This window comes from Dipodomys spectabilis, unplaced genomic scaffold (genome assembly GCF_019054845.1).
Source record: "Dipodomys spectabilis isolate Male_0828 unplaced genomic scaffold, ASM1905484v1 ptg000002l, whole genome shotgun sequence".
In the NCBI taxonomy this organism is placed as follows: Eukaryota; Metazoa; Chordata; class Mammalia; order Rodentia; family Heteromyidae; genus Dipodomys; species Dipodomys spectabilis.
This window is the reverse complement of record NW_024870679.1, coordinates 3870525-3890466: the sequence shown is the minus strand read 5'-3', so window position 1 is coordinate 3890466 and position 19942 is coordinate 3870525. Positions and strand designations below refer to the sequence as shown.

The following is a 19942-nucleotide window of genomic DNA, read 5'->3' as shown; positions in this document are numbered from 1 at the left end:
CAGCTCTTCAGCTCAAGGCTAGCGCTCTACCACTTAAGCCACATCACCCCTTCCGGCTTTTTCTGTTTATGTGGTGCTGAATCGAACGCAGGGCCTCATGCATGCAAGGCAAGCATTCTACCACTGAGCCACCTTCCCAATCCAGTTTTCTGAACTTTTAAGACAGTAAAGGCACTAAAGTCACTTTAAAGTTTATGGAGGAACAGGGGAAAATCAGATTAACCAAGCCTTTGGCTCCTGGATGACTCCTTCCCTCAGCTAAGAACTTCCTTTAGCTTACCTGAGAATCTGGGCCATACATAGTCCCTGGGTGTGCTCTGTCCCATATCCATTCTCAGGGCAAAGTAGTCCTAGGCATCTTGTGCTTTTTGCCTTTCTTAGGGTCTCGCCTTAGCTCATTGTTCATGGAACAATTCCAAAGGTTTTAGAACAAATAAGGATCAAGGAAGTGGGTGGAGCTCTTCTGATCCAAGGAAAATAGAGACTCCCTGGTTCCTCTTCTCCCCATCATTTAAGCTTTCCTAAGTAGTCTCCTGTTAGAAATTTGGCCTAAGAGGGGCTGAGTTCAGTGCCACTGGCAAATGAGGGCTGAGCTCTCTTTCCTGTAGAGACCCCTCCTTAATCCAGCTAAATGTATTTCCCCCAGACTGCCCTTGGCAGTGAGGGCTGAATGCCAGACTAGTTAGCTGTGGTCTGGCTTAGTCTGGGAGATGAGACCTTCATGGATTATGGCAAGGACTGAAAACAGTTGAACCATGAAAAGCTGCTATGCAGATTTCTATGCAGGGAGACTGGGTCCATTGGGACTCTGGGAGGCCTGGGTATAAGGGCTGGAGCTCTGTTTTGGGGGACTCTGGAGGAAACATCCCAAGCCTTCTCAGGATTCAAGGCCCTCTCCAGGTGGCTGGGAAGTAGGAGGGCTGGTGTGATTCAATAGCACAGGAATGCCTTCCTGAGTGAGATGGATTTCCCTGGAGCGCTCTTAACACTAGGTGTCTGAAAGAAACCCCTGCAGTCCAGAGGTGATTGCTTGTGTCTCTTTCAGTGTCTCCATCCGGCATGATAAGAACTTGGAAGAACTGATTATGGGGCTGCATGGAGTAAATTTTCACCTGGGGATACTCGATCCAGCATTTCCATCATAGCAGGGTTGTGGGGGAGGGAGTGTCATCTCCTCTTGTATATACATGCCGAGCCAGGAAGAGTTCACCAGCTTGCTCTAAGAGCAAGCAGGAGATGCCAGGGAAGCCTGAGCTTGTCTGAGGTGTTGCCTCCTCCCAGGTGGTGCGGGGGGCTGGTGGGCGGGTGGGCAGGCGTGCTGACAGCCGGCAGTTTGCGTGGGCTGTGCCATCTGATGTCTATTCCCAGCCCTGGGAGGAAGGAGAGTCATTTATATTCTGCAGGAGGAAAGGACCCAGCTGCTGCCTTTCTGACCAGCAGGCCTAGAGGGCAAGGGTATCGGGCAGAGGGAGAGTGAGCACAGGTGGTCTCCTGCTCAGCTGGGCCTGACTGCAGTATAAGGAATAGGTCACCAGGAGGAGCCCTTCTTCCTAGCAGGCCACATTGTGGGGGGGACTTCCCCTCCCTTCCTGTCTTTCTATTTCTCCCTGCATCACACCACCTGCCCTCATATCCAGGGGCAGCAGCTGGACAACCATTAGATTTTGGTGCCAGGACACTCTTCCTCCAGCTGGGATCTCAGTGGCTGTTGGCTGAATATGCCTCCTGGCCGTGTGCTCCCCTTGGCCTCCCCCCACCTCTCTGTATCGCCCAATGTATGGGGCGCTAGCTGGGCTTTGAACATAAACCAGAGGTCTCAGGGGAGAAGCAAATGACTGATCTTTGCCCTTGTTCCCTGACTAGGGAAAGCTACTAGTAAGCAGCCTGTTTGGGGGGGGGGGGGGGGGGGGTGGGAGGAGAAGCCTGCCATTTGCACAGATTTCCATATCAAGCTCACTAAGTCCTGATTCCATATTTGATTGTGTTCCAAGTTTGATTATATTCAGACTCAACCTTGAGGACATTATAGCTTTGTATCCAAATCTGAATAGCAATGGGATTACATGTTCTGAGTTTGGATACCGCTCCCCAACCCACCTTGTTCCTGTAACCCCCCCATCCCTTGAGCCCCATCCGGGATGGGGGTGGTACTGAATGGCAGGAGCTCCGAGGAAGTCTTCAGCCTCACCTCCTTGGCTGCCATCCCCATCCAAGACAGACTGCTATCGCTTGCCAGCCTGTGCCTCCTCTCCTCACCCCCGCACAAGACAGGCCACCTTTCCTCCTTCCCTGACAATGGCCTGTCCCTTCTTTTTTCATTGTCCCCATCCTGCCACCCCCATGCATGGCTGCTGCGGGTCTTGTTTTTCAAACCTCACTGTGGGAGATCCAGGCATCCTCCCTGAGCCAGCTGGCTGCTGTGCCAAGGCCTGTTCAGAGTTAATAATAATCATTAGTTGAATGGTGCTGGGGCCTTTCAGCTCTAGATCTCTAAGCACTCACAGGCTGAGTCAGCCAGCCCTAACCTTCCTCCTCTTCCTGGGCTGCAGAGTATAACAGGATGGGGAGGCGCTGTGGGAGAGGAGAGCCAGGATTCTCACAGTCTAGCCTTGCCTTGAGGCTGCTCTCCTCTGGGAATATGCACTGAGATTCTTCAATATGCTGGTAAGGCCTGTGCCCCTGTCAGAGGCTGAGATGTGTAGGGAACATGATGTACTCAGTTAAGACTGGTAGTGGCAGAGGTAGTGGATGACCCTGAACCTCTCCTACTCCTGCCCTTCCTTCTGCTTACCTGGCTTGGCTGATACCCTCATCTTTTCCTGTGCCCCTCTGCAAGCTTAGGAAACAATGATGCTAGCTGAATGCCCCTAATGCCCTTGTGTCCGAGTGGCATAACGAGCCTGTGCATCATGAAATGAAAGGTGCATCAGCCTGCGTGCTGGGAGTGCTGCTGTCTGGGTTTACTCAGCCCTTAATGCTGATGGTGGCTATGAGCAAACCACTGGCTACTCTGCCTACCTCACAGGGATGTTGTGAGGGTTACAAGAGAGAATGAATGTTAACAGGCACTGAATATCAAAACACTAAACACATATAAACCGGTGGTGTTATGTTCTGTCTTTTTCTCTCTCATTGAGCCTGGATCTGGGCCTTGCTTCCTAGATAGATGATAAACCTTCCTAGACAGATGATAATGACACTTGGAGGGACCCATGCTTCAGAAAGGTTGTGCTGCGGGCTGGGAAGGTGGCTCAGTGGTAGAGCGCTTGCCTTGCATGCTCGAGGCCCTGGGTTTGATTCCTCAGCACCACATAAGCAAAAAGAAAAAAGCTGGAAGTGGCGCTGTGGCTCAAGTGGTAGAGAGCTAGCCTTGAGCTGAAGAGCTGAGGGACAGCGCCCAGGCCCAGAGTTCAGGCCCCATGACCGGACCAAAAAAAAAAAAAAAAAAGGTTGTGTTGCCATTGTAATAAAACACAGACACATTTCTTCTAGATACAAGGTCAGCCCTTATCACTCCTGCCACAAATGCTACCAAGGCAATGACGAGTGAGGTTTGCACTATGTGCTCCCTGCCTGGGGCTCTCAAGTCGCCAGGCTGGCTGCAATATCTTATATGAGTACAATTATTCCCAAGCCTTGCCTGAAATACCAGGAGCTCATCTTTGACAGGAGCTTCTGGTTACAAATTATCTAATGTGAATCTCTTCTCCCTTAATTCTGTCTGAGTAGGAGGAGCAATAGTAGCTAAAACTGCAGGCCAACCTGGCAGTCTGGTTTGCCCTCTGACCCTCATGCTGGGCCACAGAACTATGATTCTTGTCTTCCGGGGGGCTACAACCTGGTTTCCTTCTACCTTTCCCAGGCTATTGGAATAGGATCACTCCCTTCTTGGGACTTTATCAGAATTGCACAAGCATGTACGCACACACACATTCCACATCCACACATGCCTGCTGCAAAAAGTTTTGTTTAAATTTTAAGTCAGAGGGTACCTTCCATTCCATTTGTCTGAGAGCAGGCTATAGTCGAGACTAGGGTAAAAGCAGAGAGGCAGAAACAGCAGCAGCAGAGGCTGGAGTATTCATTTTTTTAACCTTAATTTTTTTTCTGTCCTGGGATTCAGGAATTAACACTAGTTAGGCATTGTGAGCCTACCTGTAGCCATTCTTATCAATATGGGCACAAATAAGACAGATGCTGAATGATGGGAGGCAGTGCCCCACAACTATCCTAGAGCCTGGCTGGAAGTAGACAGTATCAACACTGAGCTGGGCTTAACATAGGCACAAATGACCTACTCTAGTAGCCTATCCCCACCCCCCTGACTGGGCTAGGCACCAGTATGGTCAGTCCATTTTTAATCCAGCTGCTCTTATCACAATTTCTCAGATGAGATGGGTGCTGGTGGCTCACACCTGTAATCCTAACTACTCAGGAGGCTAAGATTTGAGATTAAAGTTTGAAGCCAGCCCAGGCAGGAAAATCCATAAGACTCTTATCTCCAATTAACTACCAGAAAACTGGAAGTGGCACTGTGGCTCAAATAGTAGAGTGCTAGCCTTGAATGAAAAAGATCAGGAACAATGCCCAGGATCCAAGTTCAAGCCCTATGACTGGGGAAAAAAAGAATTTCTCAGATAAGTTTTAACCTCTCTTAGAAGCAGATTATGGAAACATTTCAGGCTGTTCTGTGGTTTGAGAAGTCATCTCTGTTTCACTGCACATGTACTGAGTGGCCCCTGTTTTTAAAGCAGATTCCCTGTTACTTCAAAGTTTATTCTAAGGCTACCCAGTCCAGCTCAGGCCCATATTTAAAGCAAACTATGACCAAGGGAGCAGTGGGAGGTGAGAGAGAAAAAAGTACAAAGTACTACCTAACCCCAGGCCTCTCTAGCCTGTGTTTGCATGCACACACACTTACTGGCACACACACACTGACCTTATTTATGCCTAAGTATGGAATGGCACCTGGAAGTCACACTGCAGGCCTTCATGTACTCATTTTCTCAGGCCACAACTCTGTGTCTTTTGTTCTCTGGGGACTGTAGCCAGTCTGAGTAGATTAGAAAGCCTCAGTAGACTAGATAGCAGCCTAAGTATCGCAGCATTTGATACTTTCCACCTGTCAGTATATTAGCCTGATAAACGCACTTTATTGGCAGCTGCCTTAGCTACTCTCAAGTCCTAGGAAAGTCTCACTGTGATCTAACCAGAAAAAACAACTCTCCCACTGCAGGCTATGAGCTTTTTCTGCCTTGAGGGTAGGGTGAAGTTTTGCTACTGGTTGCCTGGGAAAACAGATAAGTGGTACAAATGCAGAAAAAGGAAGAGTTGAGAGACCAGGTGGAGGGACTGGGCCATGTATCAAATTCTTATTTTCTGCCCTAAAAGACAACTGACACATTGTCCTCCCTTAGAACCTGTGAAGTGCTGGGAGAGTACTATAAGACATGGCAGACAAAATTGCACATCTTGGCCAGGTTCTAGGGACATTTTGGTAACTTATGGGCAGGGCAGGGCAGGGCAGGAAGGGAGACATCCATACATTTTCTTTGGAAAATGGAAAGAGGAGAGAGGAGTACCGAAACTCCTGAGCTCAGACCCAGACAACAGAGAACACCAAGTCGTCTCCAATCCTTTCTCTTTATCAGCTTAATTCTCTTGGACAATTTGTTATCCATACAAAAACTGCTTTGCAAATTTTAAAAACAAACAAGCAAACATACAAATGTGGACTACCGGAGAGAAGCTATGACACTAATAACTCTCATTTCATTATCAAGGTTGATTTGTCTGATGTGGCTGGTTGTGAGGCACCTCTATCTCTTACTCAATTGTTTCTCCCAAAGTGAAGAAGACAGTTTTTCAGAAGAAGCCTTTTGACTGAAAATCTATAAATGTAGAGATTAATTATGCAATTGCTGATTTCAATGTGTATTTTTTTGTAAATCAGACTGGTCTGGAACTCACAATCTTCCTCCCAAACTCCCAAATGCTAATATTACAGGTGTGAACCACCACTCTAGGCCAAATTCTGATTTCTTAAAATTTCTTTTTTCCTTATGACAAGCCCACTTCCCCTTTGGAATTTACCATGACGGTCCCTTTCAGAATTTCCAGGAGAGTAGCTAAAGAATTTGGCCTGGTCAGAGTGTAGAATCTAATCCAATTTATAGTAGTCTACGTATTTTTTTAAAGTAAGGATTGCTTTATTACATTATACAGAATGGCTAGGACACACTAAAATGTCAAAAACTATTAATCTACCTATTAGGTATACTTCCAGCCTAAAATGGTTACCATTCACAACATGAAAATATACTGGGAATAATCTAAATTATATGAAAGTGAGCTGTTTCCTGCCATTAAAAAAAACCCAATCTAGAATATTCCCATAGTGTCATTAGTAAGTCCACTCTAGACTTTTTTTTTTCCTGTCCTGGGATTTGAACTCAGGGTCTGAGTGCTGTCCCTGAGCTTTTGTGTTCAAGGCTAGTACTCTACCATTTTGGGCCACAGATCGATTTCCACCTTTTTTTGGTATGTTTCCTGTCCAGGCTGACTTTGAACCATGATCCTCAGATCTTAGCCTCCTGAGTAACTAAGATTATAATATGAGCCACCAACACTCAGTTGTAGCTAGAATTTTAAAAGAATTGTGCAAGGAGGTACCTCTCTCCCCCGCAAAGAGCCAGGAAGTCTTCATCATCTATAAGTTTTAACCCAGGCTGTAAGATATCAATAATCTTGCTTGCTAAAGTGCTGGTCACAAATCTGTTTTAGAGGTTGGTAAACTTGGTCTGTTGGCCAAGCCAGCTCATTGCCTGGTTTTCTGTGATGTGTGAGCTAATAATTATTTTTAAATGGTTGAGGAAAACTCAAAAATTAAAATTCTAGGGGCTGGGAAGGTGGCTCAGTGGTAGAGTGCTTGCCTCGCATGCATGAAGCCCTGGGTTCGATTCCTCACCACCACATAAACTGAAAAAGCCAGAAGTGGCACTGTGGCTCAAATGGTAGAGCACTAGCCTTGAGCTGAAAAGCTGAGGGACAGTGCCCAGGCCCAGAGTTCAAGCCCCACGACCAACAAAAATAAATAAAAGTTAAAATCCTAAAATAATTCAAAATTTCATGTCAATAAATAAAATCTCACCGGATGCTGTAGTTTTGCTATGATTTGCATGTATACCCCTAAGATTCATGTACTGAAAGCTTTATCCCTGTGGTAGAAGTATTGAAAGGAAGAGGTGGAGCCTAATGAGAGGAAGTTAGGTCACTGTAAGCATCACCCAAGCCTGTGACACCTAGATCTGTCTGATCATGCCTGTCAGCTCTTCTACATGCTCTACCACCATTATCATGCCAACCATCCATGAGGGTTTTATCAAAAGCCAACTCAATAGGCCTGTCTAATCTTTAACTTCATCTTCAAAACTATAAGCTAAATAAATCTCTTTTCTTTATGGAATACTCAGCTTCGTGTATTTTGTTTTAGCAACTGAAAATGGACTAATATTCTGAAACAGAACCACAATCATTCATTTATATACTGTCTGTAGATGTTTTCTTGCTATAGTAGCAAGCTAAGGTCTGATAGGATGTGTAGCCTATAAAGCCCACACTGTTAACTACCTGGCTTGTAACAGAAAAGTTTGCTGACCCCAGTCTATATCTTAATGCCTATTGTGGAGTTTACCTATGACTTTATAACAGCACTTAAAGATTCCCTCCCTACACAAGTCACACTCTTCTGAGGTACACTGAACCCCACCCATAGGATGAAAAGATAAATAAACCAACCACAGACTGTGCCAGAACAGAGACTCAAGCCAGGTTTAATGGTTATTGTCTAGTTTCCAGAGCCTAGAGGCTCTGAGGTTTGCCAGCCTGGAAATACACAATGGAGAGGAACAGGGTCCTGGACACAGGAAAAGGAAGCACAGAGATAACACACACAAAACAAGTCAACTGGCTTTGTGCTCCCCAGCTGGGGTGCACCCTCTCTTTGCGGCCCCCATAAATACAGGCAAAGAAAAAGCTCACGAATAATTACATAGACATATTGTAGAGCCCTGTCATATTCTGTCTCCAGGGACACCTGCTTTCTGGGAGACATGTCTGGTTTATGGGTGTAAGGTAAGGAGGAGAGGAGGAGGAGATCTCTCACTCTTATAACCACACAAGGCAGTTTCCTACCCAGGGTTCTAAGGAGCTCAGGTATGTTGAGTATTCAGTCCCCCAGGTAGAAAGCTGCCTGTGGGTTCTACCAACTGAAAGCTCAAGAGGCCAGGGAGTTCTCTTGGTGGGGCAGCCAGGCACATCTTCAAGGTGTCTCAAACTAGGAACCAAATTAGTGGATGAAGTCAGGGAGAGTTAGAGCTGCTTCTGATCCTCAGGAGCTCAGCTAGAATGTTCCAGAAGGCCTTCTTCATTTGACGTCCACTTTAAAAGGATTCAGAGACCTAGATAAGGAAACTGCAGCATGAAGAGCGATTTCCCCATGTTTCCTGATAAATCTGAGGTGAGAATCCTGTTCCTATAGCTCTACTAACAATAATCCTCAAATGTCTCTGGAAAACAACCAGGTAACTTTCCTGTCCTATCTGTCTGTAGTAGGACAGTTAACATAGGAAAGACAACTCCCAGCTGCTTGGTCCTCTACCAGTTTCCTTTGTGGTGTCTCATTGCTCGTTCAATGTCTTATATGTATAGTCTTTTAAGAGAGGTCTCTAAGGGTTCTAAAGAACCAGTTAGTGCCTCACCACCATTCTCCCAAGGTCTCCAACCCATGGTGCCCCTCATCTCCAGTGATTCAGAGCCCTGGAAATATGGGTGAAGATTCAAGGTATTCAGAAATTAAAGTACAAATGACTGTGTATTTGAGGAGCCTGGCATGATCACTGTCTCTCCTATGGCACAAGAAAGTTGTGCATGGAGTGCACATAGATAGAGACCATTCTGAGAGTACTGGCATTAGTGGGCAGTACAAATTGACTGTCCTGGTGGAGGTCAAGGTGCTGGTGTGCATGCATACCTATGAGCATGCATACCTATGAGCATGCAACTACTTGAGGGGATTTTGCTGCACCTTGCTCTAGACAAAACTAGGTTACTAAGAAAGAATGAACAGCAACCTTGAGATCCCAGGAACAGACAAGGAGAAGATGTTTACTTCCTAGTCTTAATAGGCGGCCTAAGCATCAGGCCCTCCTAGCAAACAGCCCTCACCCACAGGCAAATAACACCCCTTGGAACCTAAGAAGCAGGTCAGAAAATGAGAGGACCTGGAGAACTTCCAATGGACAGGAAACATGGGAGAGAAAAGACACTGAAAAAGACCAACATCAGAGAACATTTTCACCTTTTCCATGATCACCTCCCTGCTGAAACTATGTACAGCCACTTCCTGGGCCTATAGTACAGTCAAAGGGAGAAGTCAAGGGGAGGCCAGCTTCATACCTACAGTATTAAGCAACCTTGGATGGAACCTAAGACTGTTGGACTTACGCTTTTTATGTTGCCCTGGCCTATCAGCCACAACCACACAGACTTCTAGCTGAGAGCAATGGCATGGCAGAACTTTGCTTCTGAAAGTTCAGTGCCACAGATCATCTCTGCTACAGGATATCCTGTAGCTCGGGAGAAGTAAACTCAAGCCCCACTCGAAAAAGCCATTCTGGGACAGAAATCACCCAGTTTCAGCCCCTCCAATAACAAAAATCCCATGCTTTTGGTTTTGTAGCAGCAATGAAATCTCTAAGGGAAGCAAATCAACCTTGGCAACACAGAGGAGACACATACTGGGCCCCATCCATCTCCCAGCCTGGTCAAAAACCACACTTCTCTGGACTCCTCCCTCTGCAGCACAGCATAATAGGGAAAACTCAGGACCCCACCTGAGCTTGCTAAGAAGAGATGGCTTACATGGAAAACCAGGTAGGTGTAGCTGGCTGCTACATCACAGAGGCCGCTGTACCCTTCCCTTCTGGTGGAGTGGCCCACTTACCATACCTGTGGCAGCCTTCCACACAAGCTCTGCCTTCAGCAGACCCCATCCTGGACTGACACACAAAGGCTGGGAATCAAATGTTATCTAGGGCTTTCCTAGCTCAAGGAATTCCTCTATTTGGAATTTAACTCCATCTACAAGTGTTGTGCTGGCACCTATGTTGTAGGGACCCTTTCGTTCCTGCCATACCTATCTGTGTCACTTGTCCTGGAACAAGACACAGATTCTGTGACCCACATTGTTACCTTTCCTAACAGGCAAGAGGCCAGACTCCTGCAAAGATCCATCCATCCAGGGCTCATGGGGAAAGAAGGCAGCTTTAATGGGAAGTCTCACTGCAGCCTTCTGGAATGTTACTGATCCAGGTATTGCCTTTTCCTGACTCAATTTCCAAGTTTTTTTTTTTTTCAATACCCTAACCGGCAGCTTCCCCAACATGGCTCCTGGGAAGGCTCCCCCAACACACACAACTTCCCAGGTGTGGGTGGAGACAGAAAAAAAAAATGTTTTTTTTTCAAATGGTTTTCTCTTAAGGAGCTAGAGATGACCTCAAAAGAGTTTAGGGAATCTGTTCTTCCCCTCACCCCTTTCTCATTTTCCAGCCAGCCCAGACACGTTCCTCTTTCTTCCTCTACCACACTGAGAATTGCCAAGGCTTTGGACAGGGGTGTAGCATTTGCCTGAGGATTAATATGCCCATATTTGTAACTCTAGGCAGCCACACCCTTATTGGGATCTTGCCTACTGTCTGTGCCCGTGACCAATTCCCTGGAGGTCAGGAGGAACCCACTCCCTTGGGCAGCCAGCCCTCTCTTCCATCCCCTCATAGCCTTCAGGGGTGCATTACCTCTCCTGGGGCAAAAATCTCCCCAACCAACCTATCCTGCTCACACCACAATGGGCGTATCAGAGAAGACTGAGCTGACCGATTCTGGATCTGACATCCTCCGTTGACCCTTTCCGGTTGCTTCGGGCACCGGCAGAGTGTTGCCTGGCTTGAGCTTGCCGTTTTGACCCTGCCCAGGTCCAGCAGGTTCCAGGAAGGCCACCCTCCGGTCAAAACCATCATCTTTGTCCCCGCCAGCCATAGGATCGTGGTTGGGTGTGGTACTAAGCATAGAAGAGCTGAGACTATCTCCTTGATGGCTAGAAGGCTTCTCTACACCCCTGCACCAGCAGCGGCAAGGGGTGAGGTACAGGTATATGAGGACCAGGACCACACTGAGGATACAACCCACTAGTGTGGTATAAGCTGTATTGAGGGTGTCATGGTGTCCATGCGAGGTGACGTTGTACACTTTCAACTCCACTGACAGGGTCTCATTGAAAGTCTCCCCCATGGCATAGCAGGTATACACACCCCCATCCTGAATCTGCACTTGCTCAAAATGAAGATTGCCTTCCTCTGACACTGTCACTGTGCTATTGGCCCCCTGATTTAGCACCCGTTCATTGTTTGGTGTCACCCACACCTTGGTCATCCCCTGCTGCTTGGTGTCACATGTGATGGTTAAGCTGTCACCCAGGTGGGCCTCCCAGGCACTCTCCTTGTACTCGCTGCAATTGAGGAAATCCATGTTGAAGATATTGTGCAGCTTCTTGGAATACACGCAGTACAAATCCTCCTGAAAGTCCATCACAGAACTCAGCTGCCGGTACTGCCAGTGTGAAAAGAGCTGGTAAAGCTGGCAGGTGCATTGCAAGGGGTTGTTGTGTAGGTACAGCCCATTCTTGACCCACGCTGGCAGCTTCTGCAGGTCGCTCAGTGGCAAGGTCTTCAGCTTGTTGGAAGAGAGATCCAGAAGCATTAGTTTTGGTAGTTTGTTTCCTTCCTTGACCAATTCCAGAGGGAAGCGGGAGATCTGGTTCTGGCTCAAGTAGAGTTTCTGCAGCTGGACCATGTCGTCGAAAGCGTAGCGGTCCACGGTCACGATGTGGTTATTGTAGAGCAGCAGTACCTCCAGTTGTTGCAGCTCGCTGAACAGGAATTCGTCCAGCGTGCGCAGTTGGTTGGAGGAGAGGTCCAGATAGCGCAGATTGGGTACTGGGGAAAAGGCCTCGGAGGAGATGAAATTCAGGTGGTTGTGGCTCAGCAGCAGGGAATGCAGGTGGGTGAGGCGCGTGGAGGTCCACTCAGCCCGAAGGCGGCTCAGGTTGTTGTGGCTGAGGTCCAGCAGTGCGGTGTAGCTGGGTAAGGAGTGGGGCACGTTGGGCAGCTTCTGCTTGGAGCAGCTGAGAATGTTGCTGGCGCACAGGCAGTCGGTAGGACAGCTCACCACAGGTCGCCCAGCTCTGGCCACTTCAAAGAGGAGCAGGAACAAGGACAGCAGCAGGAGCCAGAGGCCTCGAAGATCACGCTGGGGTTGCATAGTGTCACTGGGGAGGGCCAGGTAGGCCACCACCGGAAGGTCTGGGAGGAGGTCACCCCGGCATGTTCTGGGGAGTAGGGGTGGGTCACTTTCACCACAGGCTTGAAAGAAAACAGGATGGATTTGTTGTCAACCGGGAACTCTGGAGGGAGGGACCACCACTCCCACTTTTCTCCTCCTCCCCTTCCCCCACCCCTCTGGGGTAGGAGAGAGAGGACGGGTTACCAGGTAGTTCTCGGGCACTGTGGAGACAAGCGAGGGGCTCAAAACACTGGGGGGGGGGGGGCCAGAAGAGCAAGCGGCCCAAGGGCCTACCGGGCTGGGATGGCGGGTGGGGTGGGATTCTGTACAGGAGGTCGGGGGTCACGGGGGCGGCCCGCGCTGGGTCCGGAGGGCCTTTGGGGAGGAGCTGAGGGAAGGTCTAAAGGTTGGGTAGGACGCGTCCTGACGGGGTGGAGACTCCCCCCCTGGAACCTCGGATCACTGCACCTGCTCAGCGAGGATCTGTCTCAGCCCATGGCCGGTCCGGGAGCTCCGTCGCGGCCTCCCCCGGCGGCGGGCGCCTCACCGGCCGGCCTGTCACGGCGCCCGCTTTTACGCAGGAGCCCGCGCCCGGCAACGCCGCCGCGGTGGGGAACCAGCCCCTCCGCTCCCTTCTCCTCTCTCGCGCCGCCGCCTCGAACCGCGACACCCACCGGAGCCCACCAAAGACGGCCGCCGCCTCCGGATCCGCCGGGCCCGGCGGGGATCAACGCGGGGAGCGGGAAGGCGCAGCCGAGCCGAGCGGAGCCCAGCCGAACGGAGGGAGCAGCGTGGGGGCAGCGAGCCTCGCGCGCACGCGCACGCGCGCCGCCGCCGCCGCCGCCAGGGCCTCGGGGCGCGTGCGCGCGGCGGGGGCGGGGCGCACGTGCGTGTGTTTGTGTCGGAGCCCGCACGGCGGACGCGCACGGGGGGAGGAGGGGGGGGGGGGTCTCCCGCCAGCGTTCGGGAGACCGGTCATTCCCTCGGTTAAACCCGTGAGCGCCGAGCTGGTGAGGAAAACATCCAGGAAGGGAAGACACATGTCCCTGCGCCCCTCTCCTGCTTCCCCCACCTTTCCTCACCCTCCTGATCCCCCACACACACCGCGCCCCCCAGACCCACTCGCAAGAGAAGTTGCGTCTGACTGCCATGGACTCGCCGGAGCCCCAGCGCCACGCGCCTTGGAGATTTCCACAGGAAAGAAATCGGGCTGCGCTCCTGCCTGTCAGTGTTGGCGGGAAACTCATTCGTCACGTTTGAGATTCCCCCGCCTCCTCCCTCCCTCCCTCCCTCTCTCTCCCTCTCTCTCCCCCCTCCCCAAATTGGGAGGAAAGTCCCCCCCCCCCCCCCCACTGCTCCAGTCCTTTTCCTCTTCCCAGCTCTTGGGGCTGAAGGGCACACAACTCCAAGCTTTTGAGCCAGCTGGGAGGGAGTTGGGGACAGGAGGTGTGTCTTGAGGATCTTCTGGCACAGCCTCAATAAACCCTTGCTATCCCCCCCCCCACCCCTTACACAGACACCGTCCACACCTGAACCAGTATCAGCACTCCCCTCCCCCCTCTAACTATGGAGCAGTTCTACCTAATCTTCCAGGTGAAGGTCACTGATAATGGTGGCGATGGTGTCTGGAAACTTGAAGAGGCTATAAACTAGTGTTAAAGTTGTTGAGGGGTGAGGTTGGACGAGGAGAAGTAGAGTGAGCTCTGTCCCCCTACCACCCCACCCCTCCACATAATTCAAGATTGCAGCTCTTCTAGAGGTTTTGTTTGTTTGTTTTGTTTTGTTTTGTTTTTAGGCGGTTACAACAGCAAGGTCGAGACTGAAACTGATGTCTCAATCCTCTCAATACTGAGGACTTAAAAGAATTTATCTGGCACCTATGTTTTAGCATGAATTTAAGTGGATGTATTATTTCTAAAAGGAGTATTAGCACGTTAGCCTGTATAGTATGAAAAGATCTTTCTTTTCCAGATCATTCCAGGGAGAGAGAAAAGGTAAGGAAGGGTGGGAGGGATTTTTAAATCACACAGTATCGATTATCAATGCTCCATAAGAAATTACCTCTGTACTTAGTAGCTTAATAAAATAATATGATTGATCGTCTTTCACAGTTTCTATTGGTCGAAAGATTCAGAATGGGTGTGGTTGGAGATTTCTTATGCAGTTGCAGGAATATATAAGATAGAGCCCCAGCCACTGGAAGGCTTGACTGGGATCACAGGATCAACTTCCTTAGAGGCACAAAGGAGATCATGCCAGGACTGGTTGTTGAGAGGAAATCACTGCCTCTCATTAGAGGTTTCTTCATAGGATTGCATAAGCGCTCTTACAACATTGTAGCTGACTTCCTTCAAAACAGCAGATCCAAGAGCGAATGGGACAGAAGTGACAGTGACTTAGCTCTTGGAAGCTTTGCCTGTCGCCTCTTCTTTACTCACATAGGCAAGCACTGATTAAATATGGAAGAGTGTATGAGAGCATGAATTGCAAGAAAAAAGGGTCATTGGAGTCATCTTGGGGCTGGCTATCACATATATCATCTCTGAAATTCTGAAATCACATCTTGTGTGTGTGTGTGTGTGTGTGTGTATTTCTTACTTGGGTAACAGCCAAAGTCTTTTCTATAATGGCTCTACCAGTTTACAATACTCCAGCAATGTATTAAGGTTCTAGTTTCTCCAGATCCTTTCAAAAACTTACGTTACATTTATAATTATTTTAGTTAACAATTTCATTTGTAGCTGGGCACTGATGCCTCACACCTGTAATCCTAGCTACTGAGGAGACTGAGATCTGAGGATCATGGTTCAAAGCCAGCTGAGGCAGAAAACTCTGTAAGACTGTTATTACCAATTACCCAGCAAAAAGCCAGATGTTGAAGTACGGCCCAAGTGCCAGCTTTGAGCAAAAGGCAAGTGAGAGCATGAGGCCCTGAGTTCAAGTCCCAGTACCAGAAAAGAAAAATTACATTTGTAATATGAGGGGATTTTATTGTGGTATTTCCATACATGCACACAGTGTACTTTGCATATTTCTACATTTAGTTTTTAAATTTTGAGACATTTCAAACATTCACAAAAATAGAGAAAATAAGACAATGAACTATCTACCAATCATTTACATTCAATAATTGTCTTTCTACTCCACCTTTCAGCCCTTCAGCCCTTACTTTAGGCCTCAGTGTTCCAGGCTTTCTTCCCTCACCCTTTCCCCCTTCTGCTATATTTGAAAGGCAAGGGAGAAACAGATAGAAAGTAAAAGGCTGTTTATGCTGGGCACCAGTTTCAAGAGTGGGTGGGTGTCTATTTGGAAGGGTCGCCTTAGATATAGTCCTCAGCCAATCTCTTTTCAGCTTATCTGGAAGTAACTGTGCCCTCTTAAAAATTTTAACAGATATGCAAATCACCTGTTAGTCCAGACCACATATTGGTAGCAAGGGTTTAGAGCTGTGCTATCTGAATAGTCATTAACCACATGTGACTATTTAAATGAATTTAAATAATACTATAAATGACTAGTTCAGTTTCCCTACCAACCTTGCAAATGCTCAGGGAGTCCATGTGGCTAGTTACCCAACTGAACAACACATCATCTCTGAACGTTGGGCAGCACTGGATAGCGAATTGACTCATACCTCTCCTACAGCCTCTTTTTAGACTAGAACAACTATTTATTAATTCACAACAAAAGAGGACCTGTGCAGGATAAATAGCAACAGGTTATTTATAGTGAGTGTTTATTTCCTCTTACTGGAATGGATCAACCCAGTGTTCCTAAACAATTTGAAAGGTTGTTTGGTTAGCTAAGCACTTGAGAAAGAAAGGCTGCGTGTATCTTAGGAGTTATGCAACTGGAGTAATTGCTATCTTCCACACTACAAGTATTTTTTTTCTTTCTTACTGACTAGTACTGACCATTAGAATCAGATCAGAAAATGCTGGGGGAAGACACCATTAAGAAGCTAGTCTTTTTAAAGACTCCTAAAGGTTTAGCTACTCTTAAGACAATATACTCTAATATATATATATATATATATATATATATTTTTTTTTTTTTTTTTTTTTTTTTTTTTTTGGGTACAGTCGTGGGGCCTGAACTCTGGGCCTGGGCACTGTCCCTCAGCTCTTCAGCTCAAGGCTAGTGCTCTACCACTTGAGTCACAGCGCCACTTCCGGGTTTTTTTCTTTTGCTTATGTGGTGCTGAGGAACCAAACCCAGGGCCTCAGGCATGCAAGGCAAGTGCTCTACCACTGAGCCAACTTCCCAGCCCTGTACTCTAATATTCTGGGCACCTTTATATATTTCTTTTTGCAATTCCCAAAATAGAACTTTGTGTAAGCTATTTTAATTTTCCATTTTCATATTTGCCTCTCCTTTAGACTAAGCTCCTTGAGAAATGTGCCTATTAGACATTGAAAAGGTTTGTTTAGTTAATTATGGTATCAAATTAGCATATTTACTATTCGTTAGTCCTCTTAATGCCTGGTATAGAGGTAGGAATGAAGCATTGGACTTAGACTGGAAGACTGGATACTTAGCTGTAACCTGGCTATAAGATTTTAGGTACTTCATTTTACTAGATCTTATTCTAGAGCTAGGGAGTGGTTCTAAAGATAGTGCACTTGTCTAGCAAGCATGAGAGATTCTGAGTTCAAACCTCAGTGCTGCTGAAAAAAAATACCTTATTTCACTATCTGTAGGATAAGATGATATGTTTCAAGTTATTCTGAACATCAAATGAGCTAACAGTTGTGAAAATTATTACAGTTTTTTTTTTTTTTTTGGTCGGTCATGGGACTTGTAGTCCAGGCCTGGGTGCTATCCCTTAGTCTTTAGTTCAAGATGAGCACTCTACCATTTGAGCTACAGCACCACTTCCGGTTTTCTAGTGGTTAATTGGAGATAAGAATCTCATGGACTTTCCTGCCCAGGAAAGACCAGAGTACTGCTGGTGAGACTCTTATCTCAATTAACCACCAGAAAAACGGAAGTAGTGCTGTGGCTCAAGTGGTAGAGCTGAAGAGTCTCACAGACTTTCCTGCCCAGGCTGGCTTTGAACTGCGATCTTCAGATCTCAGCCTCCTGAGTAGCTAAAATTACAGGCGTGAGCCATCAGTGCCTGGCCACAATTACGTTTTTAATCCTAGTTTTCCCAGTGATTACTAGTGGCTACTCTGATTGTGTATGGGTGTGTGTGTGTACACACACACGTTTGCACATATACATGCACGCATGTGCGAATACTGGGGCTTGAACTTGGCCTCATGCTCTTGATTAGGTTTTTCTGATCAAGCCTGGTGTTCTACCATTTGAGACACAGGTCCACTTCCAGCTTCTTGCTTATTGAGATACTAATCTCCCATATTTGTCTACCTAGACTGGCTTTAAACCTCAATCTCCAGATCCCAGCCTCCTGAGTAGTTAGGATTATAGGTGTAAGCTACTGGGTTCTGGTCTTAATGCCAACATATATGCAAATTACCTTGCACAATTGTCTGCCTTGTTCTCACACCCTAGGTATGTGAGTTTCAAACATTTGTTAACTTATGCACTCTCTATCTCTTACCTAACTTTTCCAGTTTTAAGATATTTACAATTTTGTTGTTGTTGGTGGTGGTGGTGGTAGTGGGGCTTGAACTCAGGGCCTGGGTCTGTCTCTGAGCCTCTTTGTGCTCAAGGCTAGCACTCTGCCATGTGAGCCACAGCACCACTTCCAGTTCTTGAGTAGTTAACTGGAGATAAGAGTTTCTCTCACAGGGATTTTTCTGCCAGGATTTGGCTTCAAACCGAGATCCTCAAATATCAGTAACTGAGTAACTAGGATTATAGGTGTGAGCCACTGGCACTGGGCTGATTATTTACAAATTTAATTTAAAAAATAGAAATATTTTAGGTATTCTTGTACTTTGTGGAGAACTCCAGGGGCATTACTAATATTACAAGTTTTATAGTTCTTGGGACATCTCCACAAAGGGAAAATTCTAAAAAGAGCTACCTTGGAGTGGTTAGCAAAAAAAGATGTATGTGGTGTTAAGAAATGCCTACAGGGCTACAACTTTACCCTTCACCTCTATCTGTATCTAGCAGTTCAACTATGCTTCTATTTTCATTTTGTTCCCAACAGTGTTCAAATCTAGAAGATTCCAATGGCCTTCTCTTCACTTTACACCCATCTATAAACAATCATTCATTTCATTGGCTCTCTTAACTTTCTAACTTTCCCTAAGCATGCTCACACATTGATTTATTCCCCACCCAGGAGATAAACACACTTTTTTTTTTTTACAGTCCACCTCAAATTCTCTTTTTGCTGTTTGTTACCTTGTTCAAATCGACCTTGTACACTTCCTGGAAGCTCAGGTTAATATGCAGAAACCACAGGATGTATATTAACTAGGAGCATAAATGGAATCAACTTCAACCCATACCAGTTGAGTGTTGCTATAGATGACTTTCAGTATCCTGGCCTCTTTTGGTTTGTCAAACAAATCTGATGATACTTTGTTTAATCTGTAGCTTTGAGAGCCTGGGCTACCCTGCCTTGATAGAGGTGATCATTCCAGATGGCTACATTGTGAACATTTTCTTGACTTTTAACACTCACATATGGTCATCTCAAAATAACCCTTCACTAAGTCATCAGATAGATGTCTTTTGAAATATGGCTACTTCATGGTTCAGAATCTTAAGGGTGGGAGTTCCCTTTGCACCATCTGCCTGGAGCTGACCAGAACCAGACATCCCTGAGACAGGACTGGTTCCACGGCATCATCACAAACAAAACTGCCCTGATGTACCTGCCATATGGCCCTCCAATAGGAGTTTGGCAAGAAAAATAAAATTTAAGGACTTTTGCCATAAATCTGAAAATATTTTCTTTTCCTCTACATGACTTCTAAAGAATTTTTAATCTAAAATTAAATCCCAGCTAATGTTGAGGCTTCTCAGCTAATTTTCATGTGTTAGGAATTCTTGGATAGTTTGTGTTGTATTTGGAAAGTTAACATTCCAGTTTAGGGAGTCAGTTTCTATGACTTGGGGAAGGATTATTGTTAGATAAACTGTTAAGCTTAGAGCTAAGGAATTTCTTCCCTGATGATATGTGGCCACTTGATTAACCCTTTGCATTCACAATCTTTTCCCTTTAATCATACTTTCTAAGTCTGACTCATTTATGTTTTAAGTGCTTCAATCACTTACCTATTATATTGGCTGAGAGAGCTTTATGCTACCTATGCTAGTGTGAAGAGACTTTAAGAGCTCAGTTCAGAAGCTGGAGGGTGGGAGAGCTAAGAACACCTGAGGGAGAGTACAGCCTTGTGGCTGAGAATGTACTATCTAGAGCCAAGCTTCTTGGGACTGGATCCTGGCACTGCTCCTTACTGTGTCTTGAGCTAATTAGTTAACCTATAATCTGGGGAAAATAAGAATACCTACCTAATAGGGTTGTTGTGAGAATTTAACAGCCCATACATCTCAATAGAATCTCTTCACAGGCAGTAAGTACTACCCATGTGTGAGGAGGTAGGAGGGGACTGTCTCTCAC

At 46.9% G+C, this 19942-nt stretch overlaps 1 protein-coding gene across 1 annotated transcript; it reads right to left on the bottom strand.

Moving 5' to 3' along the window:
- Nucleotides 1–7808: 7808 nt before the first annotated feature.
- Nucleotides 7809–12995, bottom strand: Amigo1 (adhesion molecule with Ig like domain 1). The gene is made up of 2 exons (XM_042683859.1): nt 12865–12995; nt 7809–12476 (listed from the first exon to the last, which is right to left on the bottom strand). The coding sequence occupies exon 2, from the start codon at nt 12373–12375 to the stop codon at nt 10894–10896; it is 1482 nt and encodes a 493-aa protein (XP_042539793.1). The 5' UTR covers nt 12376–12476; nt 12865–12995; the 3' UTR covers nt 7809–10893.
- Nucleotides 12996–19942: the final 6947 nt, after the last annotated feature.